The sequence below is a fragment of the Strigops habroptila genome, chromosome 4, assembly GCF_004027225.2.
Source record: "Strigops habroptila isolate Jane chromosome 4, bStrHab1.2.pri, whole genome shotgun sequence".
Taxonomy (NCBI): Eukaryota; Metazoa; Chordata; class Aves; order Psittaciformes; family Psittacidae; genus Strigops; species Strigops habroptila.
The window spans coordinates 39,787,654-39,813,971 of record NC_046358.1 but is presented as its reverse complement, the minus strand read 5'-3'; the positions used below and the strand labels follow the sequence as shown (position 1 = coordinate 39,813,971).

Sequence of the window (26,318 nt, the reverse complement as noted above, 5' to 3'; positions counted from 1 at the left end):
TCATGCAGTTTTATCTTCTCTAGAAAGCAATGCTAGATTGGCTATACTGACATCCTTGTGTTGTAATCCGTGGTCACTGATAATCATGTCTACTTGATTTTTGAGGCCACTACTACAAATGGTAGAAATGTAACCATTTGCCAGACACACCATTTAAATGAAGATGTGTTTGCTTGGCAGGCCTTAGTTGTATGGAGAAAATTGCTGGTTTTTTTTCCTGTTATACAGACTTCTAGCTTGTTTTACAGCATGCTTCATTTCTGTAAGAGGCAGCTGAATTTGCTTTACAAGAAGTAATTTGATATCTATCAATCCCATCTTTCTAGCTCCTCACATTTCATGAATTTGCCCTCAACTCCAATGGCTTTGTATTTTGTCTAAGGAGACCAGTCAGCCTTGGCATTAGATAGCCACCTTCATGACATGTTAAGGAAATACAACAATGCTGCTCTGCATGTTTTTCTGCTGTGGGTTAGAGCATGTCCCAGGGATCCTACAGCAAAGACCTGGGTAAAAGATTTTGCTGCCTCCCAGGACCCAGTCAGGGACCCTCTCACGCTTGTGCAATCATTTATTCCCTCTGAACCCACCATCTCGGTAGAACAGAGATTAAAAACAAGCTTTTCAAATTATCGGGGTAACGGAAATAATTTTCCTGTCAAAGAGGAACTATAGATTGGAGCAGTCTACAAAGGAGAGTGAAGTATCAGAGCTAAACTTGTTAGTGTGATGAATAGCTTGTGTGTTTGGGTGGGAAAGATTTACATTTTTAGAGGGTATTCACAGAAGTTGACTAAAGGTGAGTAAACAGTAGGTTTCTGCAAATGGTTAATGGATGTGGTTGAGCAAGTTTGTATTGGAGATGCCACTGGGAGTTCATTGGGCAGTGGAGAGCCAATTGGTTAGAAAATGTTTGGAGAACTGACACAAAGGGGAAAGAATTTGTCTTGTTTAGATTGAATGTGGACACTTGCTTCTAGGCAGAGAATGGACTAATAACACACCAGTACAGTTAAGGTAGAAGCTGGATTGCTTTAAGGGAAGCAAAGTTTATTTGTGTTTGGAGGTGATTTTCACCACTCGGAGGAAAAGCATGCATAGAGGACAAATGAAGTTTGGGCTATGGGGCTAAGGTAGTGAAAAATTAGTAGGAACTGATAATGCTGAAGGGGCTTGCTAACAAATTAAAAACACAGAACTGAAATCAGTAATGATAGGACAGGTGGAAAAAGCAAAGATAATCGACAGGGAATAGGACTGGCTTATTTTGGATTACCAGACAAAGGATTTTTAAAGTGGTGTAGTGCTCCCCTCACCCCTTTTGCTTTCAGTAACTTAGTAACAGTGCTCGTAACTGACCCTCTTCAAATAAATGGATTGCATATTTTCCCTAATAGGTGGAGTGCTTGCCAAAATTTGTTCATCTCTGAAGCTTACTTATACTGCTTCATACAATTTAGATTGAAATACTGCTCATGATAGATGACTAGTTTATTAAAAAAAAAAAAAAGGGAAAGAGGTATCAGATCCAGAAACTCCTTGGCAACTGCAGTTTTCTCAGCAGTCTTGCTGCTTTGTAGAGTGTAATTGAAAATGCCACTTCACATTTTGTACAGAGAGTCAAGTTTGTGCTCTGTTGCTCTGAGTCTAATGATACTCCCCTGCTTTGAAAGCTCATCCCTCAGTTTTCAAGTTGGTTAAACTATTATTAAGTAGTAATGTATGCATATGAACTCTCACTTTTACTCAGAAAAATACTTCTTTACTAGAAGACGATATTGAAATACAGTGAGCCCTCTATTCCTCCAGAACACTTAATTCCTAACAGTTTGTTTGAATTTTAAACAGCTCCTCCAAGTACAATCACTTTTCTTTGGCATTTGCTTTACCACAAATTGTCTGAGCAAGTTTGTCACCAGCAATCTTTGCAAAAACAGCAACTTCTATGTAAGCTGTGCAGATTCTGAATTTGTAACTTCTAAAACTCGCTGCCTGAATTATGCTTCCTTAATGAAACACATCTATTCTGAAGCATTTGCTTGTTCAGAATGGTTTGAATTTCCAATGTAAAGACCTCAGAATGATTTGGCAGTGAGCAGTTTTAGATCAGGGATTTTTTACATTCAGTATTTGGCAAGTCATTCCAAATAACTGGAGGGAAGAGGGGTCAGGGAAAGAGAGAGAGAGAGAGAAACAAATAGCAAAAATCTGTTCACAAACAATTTTAGTTAGCATTGATTTGAGGGTATGTCTTTCCTAGTATTTAGAACTGATTGCAAAGGATACGTCTACATCCAATGTTTGGCTCACATCTGATGTGAGACCTCTGGCTGCAAAAAGCCTCACAATCTTCTCTTGTGTACATAGTTGGATGCCACATCCCAGCTGAGGGATAGATACTAACAGTTTAGATGAACCAATAAACAGCTGCTTTTGCATACATGATTCTGTGAGCCCTCCTATTCTAATGCTGTCACTCAGATCAGCTTTAAGTGACCATTGGCTTTAGAACCTAGAGTCATGTCTTAATCATCTGTATCACAGCTTAGCCACAAGCCTGCACCAGACCCATCCACCTTATTTGTGAAGTGGAAACTTTCTAGAAATTGATCTGTGGTAATTTCTTACATTCTGGATCTCTGCTAATAGGCAAAAGAGTGCAACAGAGCTTAAGGTGGAGAGAGGGAACAGTAAGACTGCATGAGGTGGACTTCTTGCTCTCACTGTAGCAAAGGACAGGCTCAAAGGTGAGCAGTGTGTGTCAGCTGACCTACCCATAAAGCCAATAGAAGCTCCAGATTTAAAAGGGACACAGTGAGAACTTGGAGAACTAATCAGCATTGACTTTAAGATGATCTTAGCATTGACTCCTTTCTATCAATGCAGAGACATTCTTTATTGTCTGGGATTGTCCAGTGCTTTCAGTTCTCTCAGAGGTAGAGAAAGGCACTCAGAAACCATTGAAGCAGGTTTGGAAACCTTCAGTGATGGCACTAGCTTTCAAAACACAGGCAGAAAAAGTCCAATTGCTATTAGGAATTTAGGGTGTGTGTGGTGGTTAAACAAGAATCTTCTTGGATTGTTCAGGACTGAGTCCTTTATAACTGCTGCCTTATGGGGGCAGGTACTGTGGTGATGGTTGGTTGGTTGTGAAGAGTTTGAGATAACTTTTGAGCTACCCTGTTAACTAGTTTCTGTATGGATTTTAAGGCTCCCTGATGTGCCAACCATTATTACAGAGAAAACTACTGAATTTAAAATTGTGGTTTCTAATATTCCTGTAAGTATGGAGGGGTGAGAGAGAATGCTCATTGCTTTATACTTTCATAAGTATATGCCCTTCCCAGTGTTTAAAGGTCTAGCTGTTCTTTACACAATATACTTAGGCTCTTGGTTTCTCATGATTTATGTATCTTCTGTGAGGAAGTACAGGATATTCCAAAAAGATACAGTATACAAAAATCACTATGTGCTATTCTAAATAATTATTTAAATAATACATTGCTACGAATTTCTACCTAAATCAAATTCCAGTCTATCTACTGTTGTTAATGCATCATTGCCTTAAAATGTGTACATGCTGCAGATGAGTCAGAGCAAGAAAAATGTTCAAGGGTCTAGAGAGGATTAACCTGAGAAGAAAGATCAAGTCCACTTACGTAAGATTATTGCATAACTTCTCAAAAGGCATTCATATCTTTTTCTTCTTGTGTATCTTTATCTATTTTGACAGCAACTGGTTTTTGTTCCTTCATCCTTTCCAGTATGCTATGATCAGGAAAGAAACATTAAATCATGCTGACTCTTAAATCATAGCTGTCATCATTAGGCATCAGAATGAATATAATTTGTGGTAAATATGGACAGGAAACTGTCTCTCAGAGGCTTGTTTCAGGCTGTCTATATGCTTACGCAGGTATTTGAAAGTTATCTTGAAAGCAACTAGAAAGGCAAAAAATGGTTTTCTTGTTCTTGTTTTAGGTTTTGGAGCAGAAATTACAACCCAATCAAACAGCTGAGCTGTCCTTAGCAAATCAAACTGGAATCTTAGCTGAATATTCCTTTATTATTAACAAAGACTTATTTTTGAATACTAATTCTCATGCGGGTCAAGTAAGGTTACCCGAACGAGACCTAGATTTTCCTCTGGTTTGCTTTGGACAGTGTTTGGAATCTCTCCAGGCTGTCAGAGGGAGAACCAGCCAGCAGATTTTTGGTAGCAGACAGTGTACATGTTCAAGTCACAGTAACTTAGTATTACTAATTGACTTTTCCCTACAGATTCCAGCATCTGACTACGTGAATATTTCCTCATTGTGCTGTATAAGATTAAAGACACACAGGGTAATTTAAAATGTAAATACTTCTGTACTATTAGCCACTGAACTATAGCAGCTACAATAAAATTGGCTCAGGTAACTCCAAACTAGGGTCAACCTCATCCATATGCATTGCAGTGCAAATCTCCTACAGCACTGTTGAGGTACAGAAAACCAGAAAAAATAGTAAATCTGTTAGAAATAGTGAAGCTTCTGGGGTTAAAAATAAAGAATAAGAAGACAAAAAAAAAAAAAAAAAAGAAAAAAAAAAAACCCAAACCAAACAAACCACCAAAACCCAAAAAACTAACCCAGATTGTTTTTATTTTATTCTGGAAGCATATCCAGATTTTGGCATGAAAAATTAAGTCAGAATTAGGGTCTAAAGAGGGTGTAAAGGAGTGTCCACTAGAGACCACTGAAAAAAGAAACTATCTAAAAGGAAGGGAGATGAATTAGGAAGCAAAAGAAAAGCAATTAATGGAGGAAATAATAGTGACAGGATTTCTTTGGAGACTGCAAATGAACAAGAACAGAGTGCATAAGAGGAGGTTAAAGTAGGAAAGTAGAATAATAATGGAGTAAAGAGGTGATGAATTTTAATCTCTCCTCGCTGCTGCCGTATTTAGTGAATTGTGGCAATCACCATTTTCCCTGTTTTTAAACTCAGAAATCTTAACTGCAAAACAAGTTCATGGGTCAAAGAATTATAATATCTCTTGTGAGGTGACAGACTTAACCTCTTCTAACCAATTAGCTTTGAATAATAGTAAATGCTGAATTAAACTTTCTGATTTTGAGGGGGAATTGTGGTCATCATATCTTAAGTCATGTCAATGATATAGCAGAGGTCAATACATTTAGCAGTTACCCACAAGGAAGCATCTGTTCTGTTTTAGTAAAAAGTGGCTTTTTCCCACTCCTTTTGGAAAACTTTTAGACATGGTGATGTATCTCCCTCTTGAGGCCAGAACTTGTCACTGCACCTATTTTTACAGAGATTTTCATTTCCTTCTCAAATGAACGAGACTTACATAACTTTATAAATGTAGTTGTTAGAAATTCAGAGATTAAATAAATTATAGCTATAATCTTTCCTCCCTATGAAGATATTTTTTGCTTTACTGCAGTCTCCACAACCTCCACAAAAAATGTAGTGGTTATCTCCCTGCAAATATAACTGTGATTTATATTATTTAGAGAAGTATAGTTGTATTATTTAAATAAGCAGTGTTTAATCCTGCTTTCTGATTATCAGGCCAAGAATATAGTGGTTTTCTTCCTTTATTGCTTACTGGCTAACTTACTGAATATATTATGTAAAAAATAATTAATTTAGTTTTTAATTAAAAAGCACTGAAAATCCTGTGGAATGAATTTTGTGCTATTGGGTAAAGGTATACAATTTGGCTATTTTCATTCTTTTAATATGTTTTTTGTTCTCTGGGAAAAGGTAAAATTTTTGGAAGTGCAAAAATCTCTGTTCAGTTGTCATCATGCCACAGGGCCACTCTTTTCAGGCTACAGGAGCAACCAAGGTGTATGTATACCATGTGCACCTTTTCAAGGAATTAAATGCTGGGGAATGAGGTTCACTTCTATCAACTATGAGATCAAAGAGTAAACAAATGTTGGGAACAGTTAGGGGAGGTGCCAGCATGGCTCCCATTGAGTGTCCTCTAGTGCTGTCCAGCATGTGTGCAAGGTAGCAGCTGACCATCGGCTGGAAATAACAACTGCACAAGGGCATTCCACCCCCTATCTGCTGCCTGAAGCCCAAATACTCAGGGTATGCAAACCAAGGAATGATGGCCATCCATAGCTGTCTATTTTTCAGAGCAGAACAAAGCTGTATACCAATATATTACAGAGGCCATTATATGGAAAAAATGCAAATGAAGACTAGTTTATCTTTTTGTTGCAGTTCAGCTCATAATGAATACATACATTAGCTATAAAACAATCTGAAAATAAGGTGTGTTGCCAACTCAACATTTAAAATAATTACATGAAGAGGCAATGCACTACTTCCAAGTACCCTTACATCACTGTAAGTTGCTTCAACATCAATAGTTATATTGGCAGCATTTTTAGAAAAAGGGCATCAGAAAACCAGCATCACTGAAAATGAAGATACTGATTACAGACTCACATTATCGACAGTGTGGATCAAGGCTGATGCATGACAAACATTTCATACTGAAAGAAAGGGGACAGCTCTGAACAGGAGATTTGATTTTAGGCTTATTTGTAGAATAAATAATAAATTTGCACTTAGGAACAACCTAACGTCTGCATTTTCTCTTCTAGTTTAGAGCTGCTCAGAGTGGACAAAAAAGAGAAATTTGGGACTGTGAAATAGATGTGAATATAATGCACCATCATGCCACAGGACATAGCAACTCATTTTGGTGCCTGGTATTTTTACCAAAAGACAGGCCTCTCTCCTGTGCTGTGTCCAGGGTCCCTCCAGAATCCAGACACTCCCTCCAGCTGCTGCTGCAGAGTTAACGTACCCCTTTCTGGGAGTTGCTGGCATCATCTTTCCCAGTTCAGGCAGATTTACTTGCTGTTCTTTTTTTCCCATGGCTACAAATTTCTGGAGACATTGTGTTAATAGCTTGTTCTCTGGTTTACCAACTGAGTGAAATGAGTATGTGACCTAAAAACATTCACATCTCTTAGCTGATCTCTAGATATGGCAAGTCTTTGACTTAGCATCATATGAGGGGAAAATCTAAAAAGGCCTCAGTTTAGGATATTTGATGCTGTGTTACGTCAGAGAAATTTTAAACTTAATCCTAATGTTTTGGGCAGCTATCTTTATTCCCTAGCTGCTGCTTTGGCCTCTTGGATTTTATGTAGAGAAGGAATGACTCAGAAAAAAAGTTATTTTAAGAACAGTGAGAGTTTCTGTGAGACATGACCAGTAAAAGGCATTGCTTTTTGAGAATAGATGTATTTTCAAAAGCATCACGTTCAATCCTAGTAGTACGATGAACTTCAAAGACCAGATTTGGATGATCATTCAGAAGTTTGTCCATTACTCAGCTCACTCACAACACCACTGTTTATCACTGTTGCTGAGTATTCTGCTATTAGCTCTAAGAACTTTTGCCTGCCTGTTTTATTCCCAGTGACCCAAAGGACATCACTTCTTTTTTTCATTTTTTTTTTTTTTTTTTTTTAACTGAGTAAAAAGAACTATCTTGTCCTTCGGTTATATTTCTTCCTCCTCTATTTTCCTTCCTGTTTATGCCCCATTTCTTTGCTGTCTGTTCTTCCTTCCTGTTTCTGTGCCATTTTCGGGGTTCTTGGTAACCTTTAACTCGTGTGTTTTCCATTTCTGCTGCTTATACTCTTCACTCTACAGATTCAACATTGTTCACTCGGGAACTTTTTCCCAGTCAACCTCAAAATTTCACACAGAGTAGGGATGAGTGCCAGAAACTTGTGAATACATATTTACACTGCAGAGGTTTTCTGACAAAAGCCAGTAAGTAAATACTTACTTCCAGCCATCACTTCTGATTAGCACATCAGAAAATACTTCTTTAACCAATGTATCTGTGTCTGCATAAGCCAGTGGCAATAGAACTTACTCATGTAGGAGTGGTGGGGTTTTTGTCAATATTGCTTTCATTTGTTAGCGAGGATGCTTTAGCTAGCTTGCACAGTGGTGTTTTTCAGGCGGTATAAATTACCTCCACGAGAGGGCTTGCGAAGGCTGCGCTCCAGCGAGCGTGTTCTCTCCGAGGCCGGGCTGCAGCTCTGTCTTTGCCACTGCTGACCGACTCTGTGGCCTGACAAGGAACTTGAACAATTTGAAATATTGCCTCAAACCCCTAAGATTCAAATTAGTACGCATGATAACTGAGGAGGCACATAAGCAAAATAATTTTCTGTCATCTAAAATGTGAAGGCATATGTAACGGTTTTCCACACAAAGAAGGATATGCTGATTTTCTTATTTACTTGATTCCCAGGAGCGCTTTGAATCTCACACCACTTTTGAGATACAGCACTGGCCTCCTATATATTCTGAGCATGAACTCTGTCCTCACCTGAATGAATGCAGGAGGCCTAAAAATTTATCTGGCTTTGTTCGTTTTAGCATTACATCTCCAGTAGGAAGCACGGCCTCGTCAGTATGAGAAGAGATCAGCAGCCATTTTGTATGCCTGGCAGTATTGTCATAGAGCAGATGGCATCTCTGGAGGTTTACAACGAATCCATATTGCTGTTAAGTTCATACCAGATGATTCTTTAAATGATGGATGAGTCAGTCTTTCCTTTCCCCTCCCTTCTCTCCACTAGTCCTCTCTACTCTTGAACTCATGCAAAGTCACAATGTCACTGGCCTTTCCTATGCTGCTATGTGACATTCATATGCGTGGCGGCCTTGGCCTCAGGGCTACATGGATCTTTTCTCCCCAGTAGCCCACAGGTTTTGCTTCTGTGGTTCTAGGTGTTTGGTGATTCTTCAAAAGGCTGGGGAAAATGTTAGCTAGTGGTGTTGGAAGCTTGTCTGCTAAGAATATACGTCTCAGGAACAGGGTTTAGGAAGCATTTGGCATACTTTTCGTGTATCTATCTTTGCCCCACAGTCAATCTGCTGATACTAAGAATATTCTTTTTAGATCCTGTACGTTTCAAATAGCAGTGGAGGCCTTGCTGTAGTTCTTTTAAATAGAAAGTAGATCTTCACCTCGAGCACAAGGTGAGAAAAGGCATAGGGTAAAGAAAGAATTATGGTTGTGGCCTCATGGAAAGGTTTAAGTCAACTACAGAGATACATTTAGAAATTATTTCTTATTATTCAGATGAGTGTAACCTGTTCTTTGTCTAGAACCAGAAATAAAGTCAACAGTCACATGGAGGCAGTGAACTTTTTATTAAAATCAGGTTTACTGTCTTTAAACATAGTTGTTTCTAATGGGATTGAAAAGTTAACACTTTGCATGTTTCTCTGTATCATGCTATTTAAGCCTATCCTACCTCTAATGTTGTGTCTCTTTTATCTAGAAGGCTTTAGGAAACTGAAAACTTCTTAAAAATCTTGTCTGTCAGTTCTACTCTAGTCAGAACACAGTATGGAAAAGAGCTTAGAAATGTTAGCAAATCTGTTGATTTAGTAGAGGACCAAAAGGTCCACAAAAATTAAGACTACCCTATCATCAACTTTTAGGGACAAAGCTAGAACTGAGTTAATTTGTAGTGTTTTCCAAGGCTTGCAAGAACCGTGCTCTTGTTCTCACTGTTTCAAGACTAGAAGTACTCTCAACTCTTCAGTGAAATCTCCCTGAGAATTTGAGATATGTCTGACTGACTTTGCTTGAGATAACTTTATATTTTTTTATATTAATCCTTCTTGTTTCCCAGCATGAGAATGCACCCTGGGGACTTAAAAAACATGAAAAGTCATGAGCCAGTGACCATCCTGTGCTACCACTTTGTGTTCTGTAACCATATAAATCCCGACCAATTATATAGATGCCCATTACGGAAAATATATTCCAGAGTCATTTCTAATTGTGTGTGTGGTAGGTAGTTGGGCATAAAGCCTAGAGTGGCACTCATGAAGGATTTGTTTAATTTAGCAGTCTTAAAAATACTTAACTAGACATTATATAGTAGAAGATGAAGATGTGGCTTTACACGCATGACCACTAAGAAAAGTATTTAATCATTATCTTTTCCCTGTTTGGAGGTAACATTGAAGTTGCACATTTTCATAGGTTGGGGTTATTGAGTATATGTGGCACATTAGCAGAAAGCTGCTAAGTTATATTTCTGAAGTTTTGTTAATGAATGTATCCTGAACTGCATATTAAGTATTGCCATCCTACTGATGTGTTTGGTCAGTTGCATGTTTCTGTAAGGTCAGTGTCTGCCACAGAATCTTGGCAATATCACCCAAAGAATATTTTCTATTGTGGCATATTGATTCCTTGGGGATCCCCAACATCTGCACTGCTAATGGTTTTATTCTTGCCTCTGGGTCTAACTTCAATTAAATTGACCATGGCAGTTTGTTGCAGTCTCATCCTCTTGAGTACCTGTATTTCTTTGACTTACCTTTGCCTGTGAAGAAGCATACTTTTATCCTTTCGAAAATAAAGTCCATGGGCAGGAATGTGTTCCTCCTGAGACTAATATGCAAGTCCTTTTGTGGTTAGACAAAGGGTTTTCTTAATGCATTCTGTGATAGAAGTGCCCTTAGAGCCAGCCCATCCTTGTATACAGACCCCTCTGTGAACTCAGTCTTTTTATAAATTGGGAACAAACTTTACAACACTGTCTGCTTGCAACAAAATTGGACATTCATTTTTAAGCACACAGCCTCATAACCAATTCTTTTAAGAAGAGAGCTCCCTTTGTGTAACAAAAGGGAAGGTGGAGAGAAAAAAGGTCAGGGGTAGTGATTTAACAAGCACTGTTGTCTTGTGTTTCCACACCAAGGTTTGTGGAATACAGTAGACCTTCCACCGTCACTCTTAACTACCATGGCAGATGATTTTTAGTATATTTGCATGTAATAGTTTGGTATGTGTCTTTTATTCTGATTTTAATCTTAGTCCAAGTCATTAGAAGGGCTTTGTATTTTTACAAATGCAACAACCAGAAATGCCTTTAAGTATAAGCCAGCATACATGTTAAATTAACATGTTAGACTAATAAACTGAGTGGTTTTGCACAGTTTAAAATTACAAGCCAAAAAGGTATTGAAATAATTTTGCTACCTGTGTGATGTAGGCACAGTAAATCTGGGATTTTTTTCAGAAAACGCAAAACCAAAATTTGGTCTAGGATGAGTGCCATAAAACTTTTCACAATGGTGTTAATTGGGTACAGTTCTATCCTCTGTGTTTTATGGCATAATTTTGGCAATGTAAATGCAATGTTAAGTGCAAATATCCAAATTCCCCTTCTAAAGGAATCTCACATCAAAAGTATACTAAAACCGTCTAAGATACTGCTGATTTTAGTGTACCAAAGAAAAGTTGCATTTTTTTAATATAGTGAAGACTCCGTGTTTTCATAATCTTCTTTTTTTTTTTTATTTTTATTTTTTTCGTAACCATAAATGTGCTATCTCTTAGCCTAAAGCTCAAAATTACAGAACTGGGCTTTAGTCTGTTACCATTTTAAATGTGGTCTAATAAAACCTGGATTTGTAAAGTGATAGCTGCAGCTGAGATGGAAACTTCCTCTTTTCCCATTCCATTCAATTAATGAAAGCTGAACTTCAAAGTTTAAATGACATCATTTGAAGTGCTAAAATTATTGACCACCAGAACTGTTTACTTTCCTATCTGACCAAAAAAAAAAAAAAAAAAAAAAAAAAGAGTTTGTAATGTAAAAGTAAAATTAAACCACTGAAATGAAGTTAGGAAACTTTAAAAGTTCCAGTGCAAGAAGTGGTGTTAGCTTAGTTGAGACTTATTTGTGCATAATTTTAAGTGACTCACTTGATAGTCATACATTTTTTTCATGACTGTGACAGTAAAAGCTTTTTTGGGAGGTCCTAGTCATGTGCTGCTCAGAAAATTGCAATCCAATGAGAATAGTCTGAACAACACCCCTGACAGTCAAAGAGAATAATGCACAGATATCATCAGGGACTGGAGCCTTTCTACAGTATCACAAGCACTTATGTCATTTTCATGAGTTTTGTAGTTGTTATCAGAAGTTTTTAAGTTGGTCAGCTGCTTGTTATTTTGCTGACAGCCCATATATCTCCTGGGCTCTACTTTGTCCTTTTTTGACCACGAGCATTGTCTGTGCCACCAACTCTAGGGGACCACGTAGCTAGGGCCAGGGAGTACCAAAATTTCTTTGATTGACTCACTTGGTGGCAGTAAGCATCAGCCTCGGGTCTGCTGCTCCAAACTATGAAGTGATAAGTTAATTGATGTCTATTTCTAATGGAGGTTGGCCTTTGGCCAGAGATGGGGTGAGCCTCTGAATTTCAAAGGGAAAGTGCAGCAGGAGATTGTGGAAGCTGGAGAGACACAAGGAGTGACGGGTGACACAGGCCCATCTTGGGCCGTGCCAAAGAGTAGTAGTGGGGTGCAGGTAGGGAGCAGTGAGGTGTGATGAACAGTTGTCATGAGTAGGGAGGAATATACACACAGGATCCAGCAAAACAGGAAAAGGAATGGAGTCAGGCACAAACTGCTTGGGATGCCAAAGACTGCCTATTTCTGTGTTCATTTTAAGTATTTAATTTTTCTGACACACACTTGGGACAGGCAGAACACACACAGTCCCGTTAAATGTAATGAATTGCATGTGAGACTTGTTCATCTGACCACCTCTGCAGGCCTTGCCGCCATGCTCCAGGGTTTTTTGTACTGGCAGCATACCACCACAGCTGCTCTCCTGCTCTGTTATACCACATGCCAAACACAACCAGGCTGCCTAACCCAAGAGGCTTTCATCAGATGTACTGGGTGTAGGGAGCCCTGCAGTCCTGTGCAGCAGCTGGGGATCTGTATCTTTTGTATGCCCTTATATTTAACAGAACAAAGGTGGAAGGCACACTTCCAGGTACCTGCTTCCTCAGCCTGATATCCATGCATGCCTTTGGCCTCTGAGCTGATTCATCCCTGCCCTTTTTGGGTGACTCATAAAAGAATTCTCATGTTGTATGATTCAAAAAATTTGAGTGTTCTGGTCATTAATGAAGAAGTCTCAGGATATTTAGTTAAATACCATCAAATTTAATTCTTCAGTTAATTAATTATTTAGTTCTCTAGAACAATTGAATGAAGTATATTTCATTCTAGAAGACGTCAAATCAGACACATCGAATTACAACTTTCCCCCCTGCCCATTACTTAAATTGTCTTTTTCATTCTTACCCATCCAGAGCAAATGGAATTAGACTGCAAAAAGTAACTCTGTACATGCCAAATTTCAAATTAAGCCATTTTTTCTCTAACTTTGCTCAGGAATATGTGACTAGAGCTTTCTTCCTCCTCCTAGAAAAATCTGTAAAATTGTCATGAAAAAAATGGAAAGCTGAAACTTTTAAAAGTGAATCTTTACAAATGTTCTGTATGGGGTATGGGAAGAGCTTTATCATTATTTACAAACTTTACTATAGAAGTTGCTACAAATCATCCAGTAAAAATCCAGAAACATTTGTTTCTGTACTAAGCAGCATAGAATAAGAATAGCTTTATGCTGTGTCATGTAGGGGCTTGAGTTTCTTAGTAACAACTGGGTTGCTAGCACAATACAGAACTATTGCATTTGCAAAACTGAACCCAGCTGGTCAAAAGACCGGATTGTACCGGTGCTCCTTTTTTTTCTGTTCTGTTCTCCTCTTTTCTCTCTGAGGAATTCTTGTACAGTAATTTTTAGCTTCAATGTGGCTGACTATGGCTTTTCAACTTCCAAGAAGTTTTGTTAGAAAATACAAGCATTACCAAAGCATGAGTTGGGTAGATTTTGCAGTATTTTCATTATAAGTGCAATACTGTCTAGAATAGATCCCTACCTAGTGTAAATCAGCATACTTCCACTGAAGTTTATACCTGTTGAAACTTTCCCACCTTAGGAATGATTAAAAAAACCATAAAAAATATAGAGAATGAAAAATGTAAGTTCAAACAGAAAAAGCAGAAAGGTAAGACGTATCTAGAAAGGGACGTAACGTGGTTACACAGGCACCTTATAAAATGAAGAAAAAACCTGGAAAATATCCTGTATTGCTTAAAATTTGTCATCCTGTGAATTCATTTCTTTCACTAAGTTCTCCTGGATTTGGATTTAGGATTGCATATTAAGCCTATTCCTTGGTTTCGTTATAATTTATGTTGTAATCTGTTTTTGCAAAGCACAGTTTCATGCTCTGTCAGAGTCTCACAATAGATTTCTGTAAGGTTTTTTCCCCATTATTTTTTAGAACTTATTTTGCCTAAAGCTTTTATTTAGAACATGTATTCTTGGAAATATGCTAGATGGTGAGAAAAGCAACTATTGTAGTGCTGTTTGTGTCCCTGAGTACATGCGCATCATTAATTGTGTTCTGTTCCAACTCTGCCATCTTGATTGCACAGAAACGGCTCCGTGTTGGTCAGTCTGCAGAAGGGCAGCAGCCCCTCAGTCAGAGACAGGTTATGTTTTGGACTTGCCCTCTGTTATGAGACTTGATGAGATAAAGGACCTGGATTTATATTTGTGACAGGCCTACACGGACCATGGATACTGCAAGTGCTCCTTCTCTAAGCATGAGAGATCAGGCAGCCGGGTCAGCAGAGCAGAACCGTTTGTACCAGGTCTTCGATACAGCTGGTGGCGAGAGCTGGCGGGAATCTCAAAGCCTGTAGATTAACTACGCCTTGATAAAAAGTCAAAGGCAAGGAGCGAAAGTTCAGCATCAAGAGCAAAAACTATAGCTCGCCTGTAACTCCCGAGCCACTGTGGTGGGTTATATTTGTACAGGTTTCAGTTCCCAACCTGGAGCTGCCTCCAGGGCAGGGATGAGTCGTGAAGGTGGTGGCTGGGCGATAAAGGTGGCTCCTTCCCTGCTCACTGGAATCAGACCTGTAAGTCTATCCTAAAATAAACAGGATGGGCTCATAGGCACCGTTGAGACAGAACCACACCAAACACGGGGCGTTGTTTTGATCTCTAGGCGGTAAAGAATGAAGCAGGAACCGCACTGCTATAATGCAATCTTACACGGAATTGGAGGTAACCGTGGTTTTCCGTTCCGCGCGGCTCCGGACGCTGTGGACCTTCCCACCGCCGGTTCCGCGGCGCCGGGCCCCGCGGTCCTTTTTTCTCCTTCCGACAACCGCCTGACCCGCCGGCACGGCGGCGGCAGGTGGCGCTGTGGGCCCAGGCACGGCGTTCGAGCGGGCGGGCGGGCGGGAGGCGCTCCTTCCGCCGGCGGCTCCACGCTGCCCGGCCTTCCCGGCCCATTCTGTCCCTACCTTTTCTCTCCGCTGTTTTCGGTTTCTACAGATGTGCACTTTTGAATGGTTTCAGTAAAATTTTATTGCCGTCATTTGAAAAATAGGAGGGTTATTGTGGTTTGTGCTGCCTGGCAGGAGGAAACCCGGCGGGGCTGACTGCGACCAGTGCTCCCCTCCACCACCGGGCTTCACTCGGCCACCGTGTCCCCAGGCCCGATTCTGACATGCCAGGTGGAACTGGTGCTGGAAGCGTTACCTCTTTTTTCTCAGATAACTTGTCTCATCATCGTTCTGTAGGGCGCTGTATCTATTTATCTTTTTCCCAGGCCCCCAAACTAGCCCCCAGCTGTCGCCTGTGCCCCGCTGGGGCCTGCTCAGCCTGCAGCCCACCTCATCGGTGGGGTGAGGTGGTGAGCGCCAGGCTGCTGCACCCTGCTGCTGGGGAGTTTCTAAGCACCAATGTGAAGTAAGACTTTAAAACACAGACACGTTATGTGAGAGGTCAGAGTAACTCACTTGCTAGTGGTTGCTTTTTACACTGGCACAAACCTTTTGAAGGCATACATACAGCAAGTACTGCAGGCAGATGTTATACGTGTCTGTCTCCATAAAATACATGACGCATATACAAGAGAGAGCCTTTCTTCATTTTTTGTGCTTACCATATCACCTTGTCTCTCAAGGACAGCACATTGCTAAAATGCAGGCAGAGATTTATTGGAGGGACTAGAAGGACTTTACTCCTTCTGCTCCTCTCCCCCTCAGCTCATGTCTACCACTCCTCTGCCAGTCTGGCATCTCTTACGCTCCAGCACGAGCTGGCAGAAAACAAGCAACTGAGCCAGGGGAGCATCTTGCCCCCGCTCTGTCCCACAGCTCGATTGGGAAACGTAGCCCTTGTGGCATGGTCTGCTGCAGGTGAGGGGATGTAGCTACCTTCACTACTTGCCTCAGGGTGGACGCACGTAGTCTCTGTTACCGTATCCCCTGAATTGTTTATCCTGTCTTTCTTCCCTTTTTCTGGAATGTTCTGATAATCAGTTTACAACAAAACATGCAGATTACAGTTTTCTTCCTTGTAATGCCAGATACGGTGAATTCCATGAACAGACATGGAAAATAGCCTCCTTGTCCTGAGGACTCACGGGGACTGATGTAAAAAATAATAACTAAAACAAAGTCTTCAGAGTGCCTCGGTGAGTGCTGTCATGCCTGCAGTAGGCACTGGAGTACCCTGCCAGAGGCTAGCTTTGGTTCAAAGGCACTACCACTTCAGCTGGAAGCCAGGAGTTGATTATTCGACCCTGCTTCTTGGAACAGTGTTGTGCCATAATGACAACTCTGCTACCATGAATTTTGAAGGAAAAGTGGCTCTGCTTGGTCTGGATTATCACCATTGCACTTCTTTGTGTAACACAGCTGTGTGCCAACTGCTCAAACTCCTGTTTCTGTCTTGTTTAGGATTTCAGTTTCATGTGCCACTTTGGAGAAGGTGATTTGGGCTCCTGAGTCACTTAGGAATCTTTAAAAGTTTTATGCTGAGCTTGCTGTTAGCTTTCTGAATGGACTAAGAATTAGCAGAAATAGTTCCATAAATGTAGCAGTGAGAGTGAGATACTCAGTGTGCATACTGAGTAGTTGTCCAACTAGAAATTAAAATTCTTACCATGCTGTGAAATTCATAGTTAATAACTAGTAATATGGCAAATATTAGACCTAACTTAATCTAATCTTATGATACTTTTAATAGATGGACATTCCTCTTCAGAGATAATTTTCAGGGTGCTTATAAACATCACGGTCAGTTTATTCCACTTATTCTTTTGCTTTGCAGTAGATGAGACCTTGGTAAAATTATCTGTACTCAGTATGTATCTATAGTATCATTCAATCATGTAAATTCAGGGGCACTATTTTTAATCAGACAATATAATTGGTACTAATCTTGAAATAAATGGTGCTCCTGAGAAGCAGGAGCTCCTGTCTTCTCAGGAACACCATCTGTGTGTCTCATATGCAATCAGCAATATTTATATTAAATGCTATATATTCTGCCTCACGTACTGTGTGATTTCTTCTGAGTCTCATCCTATGAACCAAAACAGGTTCACAAGGATTCACAAGACTCAAGTTCTGACAAGTAGTTTCTTCCCTCAGTCTACTGATGTATGCCTTGTTAATGCAGCATTGTTCAGCACTTCTTCAAGCAATGGTGCTCATGCTATACCCAGTCTGCCCAGTGCAAGGTCTTCAGCTCAATTTTTATTGTAATCTGTACAGATCTTTTTACATATCTTCCTCACATCTTCTAAAACTTTATCATTTTCTACATTTCATCACAGTCAGATGGATGCCTCATTGTCCTGTCCCAAAATACCACCTTAGATTATCCCCAGAAGCACCTTTCTGCCTAGAAAGCCACTTGCTGTTTGTTTTTTTGATTTGCATGCTTATAAAGGCAAAATTTTACTGTACAGTACTCTCCTGGCTTTGGGGGGAAAAAAAAAAAAAAAGGAGCATACATTTTTCAGATTGCCATTTTACTAACAAATATGCTTTTCTTGTTCTTTCTTTTTTCTTATCTGGTAAGGAGTTTGTAAGCAAGCTGGATGAATTCATTCACTGGTTAAATGAAGCCATGGAAACAACAGAGAATTGGACTCCTCCTAAAGCAGAGACAGACAGCCTTAAACTGTACCTGGAGACACACTTGGTAGGACAAGATTATTTTATGATTACTATCAGTAATTGAAGTGTTCTACTGTGCTTTTTATTTGATTATTATTTTTTAATTACTAGCGTGTATCTATATTTTAATGTAAGTTCTGCAGCATTGCAGTTTATTTTAATGAAAATACCAACAAAATATTTTCTGTATTTGAAATATATACTGATAGCTTTATAAAAATGAAATTAAAAGCCGGAATTACATTGCAATTCAGAAATCGTCTCCAAAACTGAAAGAAAATGACAATAGCAAAAGGAGAAAGGATAACACTTTTAATGCTGATCATCCTAGGATTTTTACTACCCTGCAGCATTAACAAAACTGTTACTGGTAAGAAATCATAATCTCTCTCCCACAGGTTTAGCATAGTATAGAGTAATTTAAAATATTTGAAATAAATATTTCAATCATTTTACTTGATGTGCATTTCTGTTGTGTAATTAATACAACTGTTACTAACCTTGTCTTTGTGCAAAAAGCTACAACATTGGGTAGAAGTAGAAAACTCCTGAATATTTTACAGGCGATGAGTACAGATTGAGAAATATTTGATAAACCTTATGAGACTTTCTCTGAGTTCTTGAGAGAGCTGTTTCTGGTTATGAGGAAGTGAAACAAAGACCTGAATTAAACCGGGCATTAATATCTCAAAAGCAAAATTTTACGCTGTAGGTAGAGAAATGAGATCAGTGTATACAGTTCGATGGGTGGGTATCTTCATAGCTAAACTACTCTATCTGGTAAAAAGAGAAAACAAGAATGGAAAATTGAGCTAGGAAATTCCCTCTCTGTGCCAAAATCTTAGGTTTTTGCCAGTATCAATTGGAAGAAAACCCGGTGATAACACTATTCTGAGCCAATGACCTGGACACCCCAGCCAGATAAGATAGTGCATTAGCTGAACCTACATAGAGCACCAACCCTCAAAGCTCAATCTCATTTCCAGTCTCTCATAATGTGATGGTGGGAAATTATTTGACAGTCCCAGGAAGTCACATGATGCATTACAGGAAATAATGGCATCCCAATCCTTACCATAATACTGGAGTGACCGTTATTAAGTTAATTAAGTATACATTAACAACATATACAGTTAGAACCAAACTGAAAACTGTCTTCAGAATTTCAGCTATACAGAAAACTCTTCCATGTGTTTTGTTCTTAAACATTTCTGTTGTAGTAGTGCCTGCGGGCAGCAACTGGATTAAGTGCCCGTTGTGGTAGTCTATCAAATGCAGTACAAAGATGAAGACCCTGCATTTTCATTTTGTGTTGCAGATTTTGGATGTTGTGACAGAGTTTGGATTTTTGCCTTGTACTGCACACCTTCGGTCCTGTGAATCCCATTACATTTACAGGTGCTCTGAAGACACAGAGCACGTTGTAAGAGCAGACCTCAGAAAAGGCATTGGTCATTTCAATTTGTTTTCTTCTTACTCTGCAACATGAAACTTTTGGAGAGATGAGTTTTTATGAGTAGGATTGCAATTTTCACTCTTGACTGGATGAAATGTGTTGCTGGAACAGGGCAATCACGAGGCTGAGTCTTTGTCACAGTCAGTTTCTTTTTAACCTTCCTCCTTGGGAAGGAGCACAGTAGCTGTTTTGCAGGCAAATGATTTCCAGCTTTGCCTTGTGGTTCTGTGGGAGGTGAGGCCAAAACCAGCTATAAGGCTGGAATGTGGAGTAGTAGCCCAGAGGCAACTCCTTCATTGCTAGAGGTAGTCAGAATAAATGAGCATGTGGGCACCTGTACAACTTCACTTTCTCTTGTTGAGAGAGAAAGTGAAGTTCTTCGGCTTCCAGCTATACTCTGTATATCTGCATATCTTTGGGGTAAGAAAATCTTTGTGTGTTTCAGGATGTCTATGTTATGAAACAAGGTGGGTTTTTTTCTTTACTTTTGTAAAGAAGTAAAATGTCTAAAGAACAGTTCATTTTCCATTTGATGATATTATAATCATTTTTATGGCATATATAGCTAGTGAAAAAAATGATTGCACAACCTGAAAAAAAGTAATTGTGACCTTTTTTTTGGATTTCACAAAACATATGCTGTCATATTCATGTCTATTCAGCAGAATTGAACTATTAAAATACAAAGCATTTTTTATAGTGGAGAAGATAGTTATTTGTGTTAATTAGATTGTCAGCTTTTCAGTGGCATTTGTCTGTCAGAAATCCTAATCTGTGTTTAAACAGAAGTATATGAACTTCAATTCACATTAAGCTCAATGTTAAAATTTCTCTTGGTTTAGCATTGCAAGACAGTGGCAATCAAAATCTTTGTGAGGATACTCATAGTGCTCATTTTCTTCTTTTGCCAGTCAGGTTATATGTGCTGTCAGACTTACCTAAGATTTGTTGAAGTAAAGGCGTCTTAGTATTTTATGAGTTTAAGTTCCAGACTTACGTGTTCGTAGTAGAGATACTGGTAGCAAAGTAACCTGTAAAACAAAGTAAATGTGTTGGTTCTTTTTGATGTTCTGCATCTGTGCTAACAAACCTCATAACTGTGATTCTTCACTGGTGCAGATTTTCTGGTCATAGAAGGAGTGAAAACTCAGTGTAGATTAGTATTTTTATTAGTAGAGACAAGACCTTAGCCTTTGGCACAAATTATCAATTTCACCACCTGTGATATTGTTTTTGTGGAAATATGTTTGTTGCAATAACAAAATTAGTGCCATAAAGAGAGAATATTTTGCATTCATGAATTAAATCTCTGCTGTCAAAATCTAAGAAAAGAGAATATGGGAGCAGGAAAACAGAAAAATGTACTTTTTCCCTTCATTATTGTCTGGGAAAAGTATTGCAGAGGAGACAAGGACAAAGTTGTGAACATGCTCCAAATATTTCAGTGTGTAAAATTCTTGACTGTCATTTTAGGGTCCCACTGTAAATTTTTGGTAAAGGATTGAATTTTATAGTCTTTCCTCACAGCCTTGCTTTTCTACATTTGTGACATCTTGAGAAATGGTGTCGCACAGACACTGAAAAGGTTTGTTTATTAAAAATGATAATAAAAAACAAAAATGCCACAAGAAACCTACGTCATCAACTTATTAGAATGTTTGCATAAGGTAATGCTCACATGAGGATATCTTGAACAGGACAGTAATGCAAGTTTCTGTTACAAGCATCCTTGCATGACATCTTCAGCTGAAACTGGTAGAACTCCCCAAACTCTTGTTCTAGTTAATTCTTATGCCTGGTCTGGCAATATTGTCCACTCAGGATATTAATCAGCGCTTTGAAGTATACAGTAATGTCTGTCTATTGCTCTTGGCTCAGCAACAGCTGCCTGCAGACGTTCTCTGTGACCATCTGAAGGTCCCACAGCCCCTGAAATAATTAGTGAAGCACTTTGTTGTGAAGGTGGAGGGCAGCCTCTCCTCACATTGGTCCGTTGTTACCAATCAGGCTATTTTCTCTTCTGTGCAGAGACTAGCTGGGGAGTTCCTGGGCCACCCAGGAATTTCATGACTAAGTGCACTGTGTGTCACACAGGCACAGCCCTGATATGCAAATACACTTCATTTTGCAATTATTAACTGTAGGCCAAATTAGAATTTCATTCTTAAATCACAGTTAAACTCCATAGATTATGCCATGATAAGTAACCATATGGTTTGGTAAAGAGAATGATTTTTTTTCTGCAATTTGAAAGGTAGTCTACATCTGGAATATGCCAAAATAGACAGTCTTCAGCTTGGAGGACAGTTTTCTTGCAAACTTTAAAACCCAGTTCTCTGATTTTCTGCAGAACAGAAGTTGCTATATGCTTCATTTTGGATAACACCAAAGTACAATGTAAATGCTCTCAAAGACACCTGGAACAGCAATTGAAATTATTCTTTTAATTCTGTGGGTCTTCACAGCTGAGTAACATTGGTGAAACTGATTTGGGAGCTGTGTGTTTCCCATTCAGATAGGAAGGCTGCTATCACTTGGACTTCTGGCACCCCTGCAGGCAGCCACTTGAGCCAGCAGATGTTGAAAACACTAATATGTTTTCATGAAACAGGTGTTTTTCAGAAGAAATCTACTTTTCCACAAAGGCCGCAGTCAGCCCTACTAGAGAAAAAGGTGAGGTAGGTTGTGAATTTTGTGAATGATTAGGCTCAAATCACTTCCTCATGAAAAGGTAGCTTCATTGACCTTACCAAAATGGAACTTCTGAAAATTGTTTTGAACTTCTGAAAATGGTTTCTGATTCGCTTTATCTTTTGTAGCTCTTCTTTTCTGTTATGCTGATTTCTTGCCCATTGGCACCCTGATCAAAATCAGCTACTAGCAGACTCTAAGGATAGAGTTGGTGGTATGCAAATCAGTTCTCATCAAAAACAGTGTCCCGAAGGCAGCTTATGAGCTAAAAGCATCTGTCTAGGTGGTACTACTGTGCTTGTGAAACCAAACAGACTTTCTTAGCAGCTCCACAAATAAGAATTCACCATGTTGCTCTTGACCATTTTTGTTTGCTAAAATAGACATTTTACTGCTTTTTATCCCTGACCCAAAAAGACACTTGTTTTACAATGGACATGTGCAGTAAAGGAGCAAGCTAGCAAATGAGGAAATGTGAAAAACCACTGAGGAAAAGGTTTAGGCAAAAGGCACTATATTTGCTGAGGCCTGGGACTTTTAAGTTTGTAGTCTTAACTTTTTGCTTTCTTGACACGGTACTGTGTTTTCTTGTTGCTGAACAGCTCCTAGTTGTGCACATTACTGTAGTGTGCTCTTAGGTCTTTTGGCCAAAGCCATTTGTATCTAGTGTCATGCTTAGAACTAGATAATACAAGACTCTTAAATGGAAACCTACACATGAAAAATACCTTGTTTTAAACTTATTTGATGGAACTCTTTCTTGCATTCGTTAGTAGATGTTGACAAACAGTGTTTTTCAGTGGAAATAAAATTAATTAAGAAAGATTCTTATTAGAAATTTAGAATTAGCAGTCAGGCATTTTTGTTCTAAACACTCTTCAGATTTTCCATACGATTAAAATTTTGAAATCTTGAGTACAGGGAATGTTTGGGAGATAGAGAGAGAAATGATAGATTTTGCAGTTTTTCTTCAAAACCAGAAGGGTCGGAGGTTCCAAGGATGATGTACTTTCTTCCAGTGTGGCAGTTGCCTTTTGCCATTTTGGGTAAGGCTGTAATGTGCCTTACATGTAAGTTTATAGTTTGGAGGAGAGCAAACTACAGAATCATAGAATTAGATAGGAAGGTACCTTTAAAGATCATCTAGGCCAAACCTCCTGCAGTGAACAGGGACATCTTCAACTAGATCAGGTTGCTTAGAGCCCCATCCACCCTGACCTTGAATGTTTCCAGAGATGGGACATCTACCACCTCTCTGGGCAACCTGTTCCAGTGTTTAAGCACACCCTTATCGTAAAAAGTTTCTTCCTTATATCTAGTCTGAATTTGCCCTCTTTTAGTTTAAAACCCTTACCCCTTGTCTTATTGCATCAGGCCCTGCTAAAAAGTCTGTGCCCATCTCCCTTATAAGCTCCCTTTAGGTACTGAAAGGCCATAATAGCATCTCCCCAGAGTCTTCTCCAGGCTGAACAACTCCAACTCTTAGCCTTTCCTCATAGGAGATGTGCTCCATCCCTCTGATCATCTTCATGGCCCTCCTCTGGATCCTCCCCAACAGGTCCATGTCTTTCCTGTACGGAGGACTCCAGAGGTGGACGCAGTACTCTGAGAGGGGTCTCACCAGAGCAAAGCAAAGACGGAGAATCACCTCCCTTGACCTGCTGGCCACATTTCTTTTCATGCAGCCCAGGATGCAGTTGGCTTTCAGGGCTGCAAGCGCACAGTGCTGGCTCATCCAGCTTTTCATTCACCAGTACCCCCAAGTCCTTCTCAGCAGGGCTGTTCTCAATGTTTCTCTTTAGTCTTATTGTAACTGTGATATAAGATACCCTGAGAAAAGATGGCAGCCACTGGTTTCCTGTTTCTCCAGATAGCGCAGAGAGGAATTGTTTGTAATTTATGGAAAGAATGGAGGAGGATTGCTTTCTTGAAAATAGTTGTTTACACCATGGTTATTTGTTTGGGTTTTTTTTAGGCAAAAGTATATGTTCTGTTTAGTTGAAAGTAGAATAGCAAAGATTGTTCTGTCGATAGTACAAGTTGCTAGTCATTGCAGTACGAAGTGTTGTTTGGATAAGCTAAATGATCATTCCCATGAATCAGAATCTCTTGGTTTTTCTTTCCTAATAAATTTTGTGATCCTTGTCTGTAATTTTTACTTCAATTTAGTCACAAGTATCGTGTCACATTTAAGTGCTTTTTAGCCCAGAATCATTCCATTATATTAACCTTCCCAGTCACCATATTTACTTTATATGCTACAACGTTAAAAATATCATAGAGCAAGTATCACTACTATTTCAAAACAAATTGCACAAGATGATGCACACTAGCATTTACTTCTCTTCTGTATAGAAAGTTTAGATGTTGTCTCTTTTCCAAAATCAAATTCTTGTTAAGTTATGGGAGTTTTGAGAGTTTTATTATCTAAAGAGAAATGAAAAAAGAATTTTCTTGTGTCCAGTATAAATGTTTCTGGACACATCATGGCTCATCACTTTCTTAGCTGTAAACAGCAAATGCTTTCATACAGAAAATAGATTGTATTTTCACTTTTAAGAAATTGTATTGGCGAAGTAATGATGCTTCTGTGATATCTCATGATAACTGATCGTCTGTTTGTAACAAGTCTGCTATGTCTGGGAAAAAATATCATTCTCATCTCTCTGGAAAATCTCATTTTCTGAAAAATGTCATTTTAGACAAGTATTAAATACCTGTTCTTGTTGAAACTAAGGTTAAATACACATGCCGTGGGCTAATATACTGGCTGCCTTTGTGGCAGTGGTGGTAACAGTGATTTTATTAAAGGTATTAAAGCCTTTGAAATGTCCAGGTTCTGTATTGTGCATTTGCTGTATGGGCGTTTCCAGTGCCCATGGCAACCAGTTTTGATTTTTTCCTCAAAATATACAACAGTATTTGCAGTATGATGGTGCTAAAGAGTCTGAGCAGCATAAGTGGACTGATTTCTTGCTTCTCTAAGGACTTTGGTTTGAATCTGTTTAGCCTGTGGTTAGTCTGAATTTCTGAATTTTATGCTGTTTTCTTGGAGGTATTTTGGGCATGGGTTTCTGAATATATGTCCTTTATATAGGAAACAGTCTGCAGAACATGCTAGTCGGAGATACAGAGTAAACCCAGTAGATTTCAAATGGCACAGGCAAGTAAAAGGATTTAATAGGTAGTAAAACATCAACCTTAAAAAAAGGGAATACATGTATATTGTCAGTTGAGACTATTATTCAGTTTTAAAAATCTGCAAATCCAATAACCTCTATGTAAGTTTTTCTGTTTCTTGAGGTAAAGTGCCTGAGAAAATCAAAGGGAAATGCTGCTGTCATTTAATACATTTGGATGTACCTGTGTTATAGTCTGGAACCAGAAAGTGTGTGGTTGCTGGCAGTGGGGAAAAATAGAGGTTTCTAAACTGTCTGGACTGTTCTTTTGAATTTCAACGACTTTTTTTTTGGTGACTGAATAAGGGAAAAATCAGGTGTATAAGAGAAAAGCCAGGTATAAATCCTACTACTGTTGTCCTGACCAATACAGAAATACTGCGCTTGATCCAAAGTTGTTTCCCATAATGTCATGCAATGAAGAAGAGCTGCCATATCTTTTCTTTGTAAGGGGAAGGAGTGGGACATGTTTATACTCCCAGCATCACAGAAGTAGATCTGTTGTGATGGATATCTGTTATCACTATGTGTGATTTTAATGAAGGAAGGGACTGTCCATTTATGGTCCTCCCATACTGTTGCTACCAGCTACTGCCACTCAGGAGGTTTATTCTGTGCAAGGCTGTAGGATAACCAATAATTTCTTAATAATTTTCCCAGAGACTGAATGGCTTGAATACTGTTAAGAGTACTAATTTTTTCTAAACCTGTCTTCCAAATTTCTAGATGCCTAACCTTGTGGAGGTACTTTGTACAGCTGTGAAGAAAAAAAAAGCATATTGCATTTGTTTTGTTGGGGTTTTTTTTTGATTGTACCAAACCTTCCCAGGACTCCTTTTCTTCTCTTTGCTACCACCTGAAATTTACAGATACGTGCATAGGAAGGGGATAGGAACCCATAATTAAAGTTAGCACTGGTGGGCCTGCCTGTAATGTATTAGTTGTTAACTAGCTCCACAGGAGGCTGTCCCAGCTTTTCTAGTTCTGAGAGCTGCAGCTATTTCTGGACAGTGGAGGCATTAAACCAGCAGCAGAGGATATTAGGATGTCATCC

General features: G+C 39.1%; 1 protein-coding gene across 8 annotated transcripts in view; it reads left to right on the top strand.

The window, feature by feature from the left end:
* AKAP6 (A-kinase anchoring protein 6) overlaps positions 1–26,318 on the top strand; it is a 273,850-nt gene that overhangs the window by 96,554 nt on the left and 150,978 nt on the right. For all 8 annotated transcript variants that reach the window (XM_030482075.1, XM_030482071.1, XM_030482072.1 and 5 more), the window contains one exon: positions 17,841–17,963. In XM_030482075.1, the coding sequence (XP_030337935.1) occupies positions 17,841–17,963 (123 nt within the window). The remainder of the gene's footprint in view (positions 1–17,840; positions 17,964–26,318) is intronic.